The 8,825-nt window shown below is 56.1% G+C and overlaps 1 protein-coding gene across 4 annotated transcripts; it reads right to left on the bottom strand.

Moving 5' to 3' along the window:
* Positions 1-212: 212 nt before the first annotated feature.
* On the bottom strand, positions 213-8,602 carry LOC111139781 (PGAM family member 5, mitochondrial serine/threonine protein phosphatase). Of its 4 annotated transcripts, XR_002640111.1 has the most exons (7): positions 8,329-8,599; positions 5,106-5,284; positions 3,639-3,764; positions 3,442-3,530; positions 3,185-3,318; positions 903-1,191; positions 213-790 (listed from the first exon to the last, which is right to left on the bottom strand). XR_002640111.1 is itself a non-coding variant. In XM_022492167.1 (6 exons), exons 1-6 carry the CDS (start codon positions 8,517-8,519, stop codon positions 1,041-1,043), a joined length of 870 nt encoding a protein of 289 aa, XP_022347875.1. In that variant the 5' UTR covers positions 8,520-8,599; the 3' UTR covers positions 213-1,040. The 4 variants fall into 4 exon arrangements, 3 of the variants coding, with proteins under 3 accessions (XP_022347875.1, XP_022347876.1, XP_022347877.1); XM_022492167.1 differs by having other exon boundaries at positions 213-1,191; XM_022492168.1 differs by having other exon boundaries at positions 213-1,191; positions 3,185-3,315.
* Between the last annotated feature and the right edge of the window lie 223 nt (positions 8,603-8,825).

The raw sequence follows: 8,825 nt of genomic DNA, 5'->3' as shown, positions 1-8,825 counted from the left end.
AACCATTTTTCTGGCTCACTGTCCTGGGTCTGGGCCTCAGCCCCTGGTGGGCAGACGCCCTGCGAAGCCATCAACCCTGAGACCACAAAATAGCGAGGCAAAGAGCCTTCTGCTGCTGTAGCCACAACCGTCCCAGCAGCTCTGGGGCTGCTGTCTGGTGCACAGCATGGCTTCCTATTTTCTTGAAAATATTTACAATCACGACTTTGAAAAATCAGTAAAATAAAACTTTTATTTGCAGTTATCTCCAAAGTTACAGAGGAATGGATCAAATGTCCCAATTAGTTTCACTGACTGCAGAAAATGTTCACAACCACTTCATAGAAATTGTAGTTTCTCCTAAGTTAACAGAGTATTTGGGATGGACACATCACATCTAAATAGTTTAATCCGTAAGCATGAAGGAGGAACGGCCAGAGGCGAAGTTGGAGCTGGCGAGTGTTTTACTGGAACAGGACACCCTGCCGTCTGTCCGATCACCACCCAGCCACCTCCCTCACTGTGGGGCGCTGGGAGAGGCCCGACAAGTGCCAGAGGTGCAGGAGTCCGGACTGAGAAACGGGTTATCAAAGCAAGAACCCAGATGAGGAGAATCTATAGTTGACAAATATTTAAAGTGATAAAAGGGTCTCAAGAAAGGAGAAGAATGTAGACAAGTTCTGAATGGAAGCGCTGGCAGCCCCTCCTCCTCGCAGCCTCGAGGGGCTCGTGTGGCCAAGTGTGGTCAGGAGCGAAGACACCCGTGCAGACCAGCCGTGGTTCCCACAGACAGCAAGAGTGAAGCCTCGTCCTGGCAGACAAGGCAGAAAACCCCCAGAGAGAAATCAGGCCGATCAGCTCATAACAATTCCCTTTTCCATCCTGGGCCGGAAGGACAGACCAAAACGCCACATCTTAGGTACTTTTTCACCATCCTCCTGGAGAAGTGCAGCAAGAGCGCCGAGCAGCCTGCGCAGGGAAGACAGGGAAGGAGCCGTGTCCTCGGCAGCACCCGCGGGAGCCACGGGGGGACTGAGGAGAGCAGGGCCTCCGGGCAGCCCTCAGGAGCGGGAGATCTTGTCCGGAGGCATGAACCCTGTGTCCCCAAGGGTCCTGAGCGCCACTCGGCCATCTGGCCGGACCACCAGGTGGGTAATGCTGCCATTGTTGAGTGACAGGCGGAGCCAGCCTTCTGGAGGGAACTGCAGCGCCCTGGGAAGAGAAAGAACATGCTAGAACAGGGGGCTCTGCCACCAAAACGGGCTGGGGTTGGGACAACGCTAACGGTCCCCAACCCCTGTTAAGAACTTGGAGCAGACTTTCTTGGGGCTGGGACCCATATAGGTAAGGTTTTCAAGCAAGGGTTTTCTCAGAAAGGAGCTGCTGGGCTGATGCCATCCCATCCAAATAAGGGGCGCGGTGGCGGCCCAGCCCCTCTTTGGGTCAGGGGATCCACCCAACTCAAGCGTGTGGGTCAGAAATCCCCAGCTTCTTACAAGGGCATGGGGTTGAACTTCCAGTGTCACCAAAAGGGGGCAAGGGCAGCCGGGCCGGGCGATGGAGCAGACCCGCTCCCAACCCACTCTCCCCTAGGAACGGGGCCCCAGAGCCTTTCCTTGCTCTCAGACGCACATTCTAGGCGCAGTATTTGCCAAAAAGCCCAGTACCATTACGGCTCCCCCAAGTCATCAGACGTCCTTTGTGCCCTAAATGTCTACATGGACGAGGGGCATCCCCACGGCTCACCCTGCAATCTCGGGAACAACTACCTTCATGCTGCTTTTTAAAGTCTTCTCTCCCTCACCATTTCCAGAGCATCCTCATGTATCGTGACGGGGATGCTCTGGCTCCTTCTAGCCCTTTATGGCACACAGGTCACCTCTACTCCAAGTCCCCAAACTCTTCTGGTGTTCTCAGCATGGGAGTCCCTTCTAGTGGCTGCTTAGGTCAGCCTGTCCCAGGGTGTGTTCTAACATGGTGTTGCCATACGCAAGATGCCCAGAGCAGCAAACCGGGACAGTGTGCACCGAGCGCAGGAGCACTGAGGTCGGCTTTCCGGGAGCGCTTATTTGGAGGGTGTGGAGCCCCGTCCGAGGCCCACGCCTCTTCCCCAGCAGCCACTCCACCTGGCCTAGAGCCCTGTGAGCACCTGAGAAGCCTGGCTCCTGGCTCCCCGAGACCCCGCCTCGGATATCCTGGGCTTCTCACCAGAGGCTGTGCACGTGATCCTGGAGGGGAAGCGCGTGCCCCCCGCCCCCAGCCCTGACGCCAGGCCCAAGGGTCAAGCCCAGTGAGCAGGGACCCTGAGTCTGGACTTGGACAGTGCCACAGGCCAGCCAGCAGGCTGTGTCCTGTCCTGCCACTGAGAGACATGTCGCGCAGGAAGGGGAAACCCCTCAGCTGTTAAGACGCCCGACACATGCTTCCTAATGGATCCAGAGGGTGGCTGGGGTCTCGGCCCTTCCAGATTTTGTACTGGGCTTCGGTCAAATACATAGCACTCAGCGGGCCAGCTGCCTCCAGCCCCCTGGCCCACGTCTGTAACTCAGGGCAGGTGTCACTCGTGGGGGCTCTGGAAGCTGCGTTAGTGCCGGGAAGTGAGGTAGGTCCAGAGGACACAGCAGCCTCCTTCCAGGGGCCCAGGAGCCAGAGCAGCGAAATGACCAGCATGGTGATGGGTCACAGCCCACAGTGCCAAACACAGATTCGCCAGTCCGTGATCCTGTAGACGAATGAGCGGAGAGTAAGTGAGCTCTCACAGAAGACCCTCAATTAACGAATGAGGACAGGATGAAGCAAACGCAAAGCCATCATTAGCCAAGCACCCTCTGTCACGGCGGGACCCACTGACGGGCTAGATCCAGCTGCTACAAACTGGAGGGAGAGAGGATCTGCACCGTCTCCCCAGACGCTCGCCAATCCCCGAGGGGGAACACACGACAGTGCGGTGGCTGAGGTCCAGCGCCCAGGGCCTTGACCAAGTGACCACGCGAGCGTCACTCGGACCGTGCCACTGGCTTCGGGCACCCCAGACCGTGCTGGCACCAGCGGGCTGCGTCTGTGCTATTCCACCAAACAGGCATCATGGTGAAAAACTGCGAACGGACGTTTTGCCAGAAGGCTGATGGGGGCCTCCTGGGCAGATGAGCTGGCGCACAGGCTGGCAGGAGGGAAGGTGGGGCAGGGAGCCCTCGGTCGCCCTCACCGGCACACGATGTAGCGGATGACATTGGCGTGGCAGATGAAGATCTCGTAACTGTCCTCCTGCTGCTTAGCGTCTGCCCGGTGGATGTAGTTCCGGAAGGCGGCCTCGATCCGGGCTCCGTCTTCGTAATACTGCTGGGGGCAGGGGAAGGAACCTTAAGTACGGAGGCGGCGTGCAGGCCGCGGGTGGAGGGGGGTGGGGAAGCGGGCCAAGGGGGCCGCAGTGGGGGATGCTCCCCGGGGGAGGGGGATTTTTACCACAGCCTCCGGCTTCCAGTGGGACACAGGAGGGTCGGGCTCGATGGGGGCGCCCTCTCTCAGCAGGTCTGTGCTGACCTTGCAGACTCCTGTGGCAGAAGCAGGGACTCAGCGCTGCCCCTTCAGGAGAAGCCGCCCAGGGCCCTCTGCCGTTCTCAGTCCTGCCGCCCAGGGACCCCGGGGTGCCCGGCACTCACCTGGCAGGTGTTTGCTGATGATATCAGTGGTTTCTATCGCACGGGTCATGGACGAATGGACAATTTTATTAAACTTCAACCCCAGGCTTGCAAGTCGGAGCCCGGTTAGTTCGGCCTGTTCACGACCTTGAAGGTGAAAAACACCGGAGAATTACATGTTGCTGGAGTCCGTCTTTTGTTTACTTCACAAATACTCCAGTCCTTATCAAGTACCATTAGGATTGGGGTACAAGGGGCAACTGGGTGGCTCAGTGGGTTAAAGCCTCTACCTTCAGCTCAGGTCATGGTGTCAGGGTCCTGGGATCGAGCCCCGCATCGGGCTCTCTGCTGGGCGGGGAGCCTGCTTCCTCCTCTCTCTCTGCCTGCCTCTCTGCCTACTTGTGATCTCTGTCTGTCAAATCAATCAATCAATCAATCAAATCTTTAAAGAAAAAAAAAAGGATTGGGGTACAAGGTGGGCAGACCCTCCTGGGGCTTGGACCTTCCTGCATGGGCAGGCATTCAACAGGTAAAATCAATGACGCAGTTACCTTCAGCCCCACGGAGAAGAAATGTTAAAACAATGACCAAGGTTGAAGATGACTGAAGTCTGGGGAGGGTCCTGTTACTATTTCTGGGTCCCTCATGCCCCTTTTATGCAATTTTGTCCTAAAATTGGGTTGCAGTGCACCACTGACCCACCAGCTATGCCATTATCAGAGATGCCAACGGCCTCCACGTTACTAAGTATGGATTCGTGCAAACACAAATCCTTTTTCTCAAACATAGATCTTAGAATCTAGTTGACAATGCCCTGGGCCAGTTAGTGCCAGCCGCATGCGGGAGTGCCGTGGACGAGGCTGCGCTGCTCACACGTGCACTCGGCACCCAGGGCACTGGGAACGCCCGACAAGCTGCAGAACAGGCCGCCAAACGCTTTCGACCTGGGTTTTCAGTACGGACACAACAGGAATCTTTACAAATTTAAACTCTATCTCGGCCCGCCCTGCGCTTCCTCTCCTGGGAAGATAACGCCTGCACGTGGGCACAGAGACTGCGGCCGGCGGGCACGCCGGGCAGCACCACGCAGGCGGCAAGACTCGGCAATGAGTAGCACTTCCGCCGGGAGATGCCGGAGCCGCCGCCACCCGGTCTCTACCATCAGGAAGCCGGCTGTAAGGAGATCTGCAAGTGCTGGCCAGAAGGATCTTCGGCAACAAGTTAGGTCAAGCAAAACGGGGTGCACATGGCGTGCCACCAGCAGGGCGTGAGCAAGGAACGCCTCTGCCGGGCTTCGGATCTGATCGTGAGAGCCACCATCTGTTTTTGAAAGTTGAGGATGTTTCCCGTGCCTGTCTCATGTCAGTTAGGCTGATGACCTATTGTTAATGACAATTCTTGAATCTCGGCCAAGCTCCTGACCCAGGTCCAAAGGGGCCCAGCGCCACCAGGATGGGTGTCAGTTGGGGCTTGAGCCCCAGCACGTACCCAGGGGCGTCAGAGTGCGGTCCTTTTCCAGGGAGGCATCCACGTGGTACTGGGAGTGCCTGATGAGGAAGATGTGTCGTGTGGCCTTGGCTTTGCAGTGGTCCAGCCTGGACGCCAGTTCTTCTTCTCCAGAGTCCAGGTTCCTCTTCCGCAGGTTGACCAGGGACAGTGGTTCTCGCCTAATGTTGAAATAGGAGAGGCGTGTCCTTGTGATCCCGCTCACAAGTCAGCCTTGAGTATTTCTGACAAGACAGTATTTCCATCCTGGGAAAGTGCAGGGACAAAACCTGCCCTTTGCACTCTGCTCTCTGCCGCTGGCCCCGGAGAGTGCATCCTCTCGGACCACATCCCATTTACCACACAGAGCTGAGTGCCAGGCCTGTTCTGGGTGAGCAGACCGTGAACGAGACAGAGCAGCGAGGCCCTCGTGCAGCTTGTGTTCTAGTGAGGAGACTGATTAAAAGACCTGGTGGTAAGTGATGTGCTGAAAACGAAACCAGGTAACAGGAAGGGGTGGCTGGGGGAGGACCCACGAGGCCAGTACGGCCTCGCCGATGCAGAGTCTGCAACTGTTCTGTCCAATGTCAGCCACTGGCCATGTGGCTACTTAAATTCAAAATAATGAAAATTAAAAATCTGACTCTATTTCCCTGGTCACACTAAGCACATCTGAAATGGTTCAGTAGCACATGGGATAGTGGCGACCACACTGGACAGCAAGGAAGAGAACATTCCCCTTATCATGAAAAGTCTACTGGATGGCACTCCTGGAAGGTTGAAGAGCTGAGGGGACGGTGGGGGGTGAGGGCGAGGGGCACCAGCAGCCACGATGCTGAGAAACGGCCAGATCTTATGAAGACAGGCATGTCTGGTAGCTCCCAGAACTGAAATTAATAAAAGCTAACGGTCTGTGGAATGGGCAGAACTAGGGAAAGAGTGTCCTCAAGGGAACAGTGGCAACTCAGGGGTCCTGCTGGGCGAGCCTGGGGTGTCCTAACACAGGCTGAGATGCCACACTGGAGCCCAGGGCACTACGGGCACAGACACAGGGAGCCCAGACTCGATGAGGTTTTCCACGAAAAGGCTCTGGAACTTTCCAGCACGGACAGCCTCCCCCTTCATAAACCTAGTCTTGGTGAGCAAATACAGTGTGTTGGCTGCAACCAATAAAGCTAGAGTCCAGTGCTACTTCAAGTACGTCCTTTAATCTCAGAATGAATCTATTTCCTTAAAAAAAAACAACAAAAAAAAAACGAGGTGCCTGGGTGGCTCAGTCGGTTGAGCGGCTGCCTTCGGCTCAGGTCATGATCCCAGAGTACCAGGATTGAGTCCCGAATAGGGCTCCCAGCTCCACAGGGAGTCTGCTTCTCCTCTCTCAAATAAATAAATAAAATCTTAAAACAAAAACAAAAACACCAAAAACCGAGGAAATTTAGAAGACTGTACTGATGTTTGAAAAAGAGAGTATGACCCTGGTCAAATCATGAGAAAAACAGACAAATCCTAACTGAGGGGCATACTATAAAATTCCTGAGTGCCACTCCTCAACATGTCAAGGTCATCAAAACAAGGAAAGTCTGAGAAACTGTCACACCCAAGAGAAGCCTGAGGACACATGACTAACTGTCATGCGGGATCCTGGAAGAGACAACAGACAATAGCTGAAAACGGAAGAAATCTCAAAAAAGTGTGAATATCAATCAATAATAACATACAGGTATCAGTTCACCGATTGTGAAGAATACACTGTACTAGCATTATGAGACGTTAGTAGCAGAGTAAATCAGGGGTAGAGTATGTAAGAACTCTCATCTTTACAATTTTCCCATAAATCTAAAACTATCGTAAGATTTTTTTTAGAAGATTTTATTTATTTATTTGACAGAAAGAGATCACAAGTAGGCAGAGAAGCAGGCAGAGAAAGAGGAGGAAGCAGGATCCCTGCTGAGCAGAGAGCCCGATGCGGGGCTCAATCCCAGGACCCTGAGATCATGACCTGAGCCGAAGGCAGAGGCTTAACCCACGGAGCCACCCAGGCACCCCAGGATTTTTTTTTTTTTTTTAAGATTTAAAAGAAAGAATACCAGGGGCCTCTGGGTGGCTCAGATGGTTACACGTCTGCCTTCGGCTCAGGTCCCCATCCCAGGGTCCTGGGATTGAGCCCCACATGGGGCTCCTTGCTCAGCGGGGAGTCTGGTTCTCCATCTCCCTCTACTGTTCCCCCTGCTTGTGCTCTCTTGCTCTGTCAAATAACTAATTAAAATCTTAAAAACAAAAAGAATACCTATGAAGTTCCTGATACAACTAGGCTGCCCGTGAATACTAGTTCTGCGCCCCTCACTCAGAGTAAGTAGGAAGGAGGAGCTGGGACCTGGCAAACCATCGCACAAGGGCCACTCCCAGACTCCAGAGCAGTGCTGTCCAATAGAAACATACCAGCGACCTATGGACTTCAAAATTTCTAAGAAGCCATATTTAAAAACTAGAAAGGAACAGGTAAAATTTCAAAAACTCACTTTATTTAATCCAACGCATCAACAATACTATCACTGCAACACATAAACAATATTTAAAAATCCGCACTTTTTTTTTTTTAATTTAAATCCATCAACATCAAATAATACTAAAAACTGTTTCCTGATCCCAGGTGCCACTTCCCAAGTGCTCAATAAGCACATGTGGCTTGCGGCCATGCACTGAGCAAGACCCGGAGGTTCCCGTTCCTATCACGATGTCTAGCCATGTCCCTGCACATCTTCCCTGCAAAGCGGTCCCTTTAAGGGCCAGGCTCTCACCTCCGGCCGGCCGCACGTCCCCCGTCTCTCCCTGTCAGGCAGGGCTGGGGTCAGCGCGCCATCCTCCAATCCCAGCGCTCCCAAAAGCGAGGGAGACCAGGCTGACCGCCTACACGCAAGTCCGACCCTCTGTCCCCGCCTGAAAGCGACCACCTCGGACCGCCCCGCGTGCCAGGCACTGTCCCAGGCACCAGCGTCCTCCTTCCCCCAAAGGACAGGCGAGGCGGCCTGGGTTCGGAAGAGGGGTCGAGGGCGCCCCCGATCACCGCCAGCCTCGCGGCCACATCGGAGGAGAAATCCGCCCACGAGCCTGCCCCGCCTGCCCCTCCGCAGAACCGACCACATCGGATCGAACGGAACGGCAGGGGCGCGGGAGAGTTCCCACCGCTGACGATTGGCGCGCCCGACGCCACCCGCGGCCCCCGCACCTGTCCCAGTTAGGGTCCCAGACGCCCGGCCCGGGGCGCGCGGACCCCGCCCACGCCGGCGCCTCGACCACGCGCGGCTCCGCGTCCCCGCCCGCGCGGGGCTTCCCCACCGCCACCGCCGAGAAGAGCACGGCGGCCGAGCCTCCGGCCAGGCCGCAGGCCGCCAGCTGCAGCGCCTGTCGGAACGCCATGCCCGCCTGTTCCGCGCCGGCCCTGCGCAGGCGCTCACGGGTGGACGGCGCGCCGCGAGGGACAGGATTCCTCAGGTACCGCTTCCGTCCTGCGGACCGCGCGGGGCCGGAAGTCCGGCCCCCGGAGCGCGCGGGACTGGGGACGCCCGGGCCGGTCGCAGAGAGTTTTCGGGAGCGAAGTGGAAGAGGCTTTGTGGGCGACGGCTCCGAGACCTTTTCCCGGGTCCTGTGCTGAGGGCCCCGGTGCAAGTCAGGCCTGCCTTCGAGCAGCGAGCGTTGGCGCGGCGCCACCCGTTTGCCCGGCGC

This window comes from Enhydra lutris, unplaced genomic scaffold (assembly GCF_002288905.1).
Source record: "Enhydra lutris kenyoni isolate GAN:26980312 unplaced genomic scaffold, ASM228890v2 scaffoldscaffold117, whole genome shotgun sequence".
Taxonomy (NCBI): Eukaryota; Metazoa; Chordata; class Mammalia; order Carnivora; family Mustelidae; genus Enhydra; species Enhydra lutris.
Note: the sequence above shows the minus strand (reverse complement) of the source record. Positions and strands in the feature narration are given on the sequence as shown.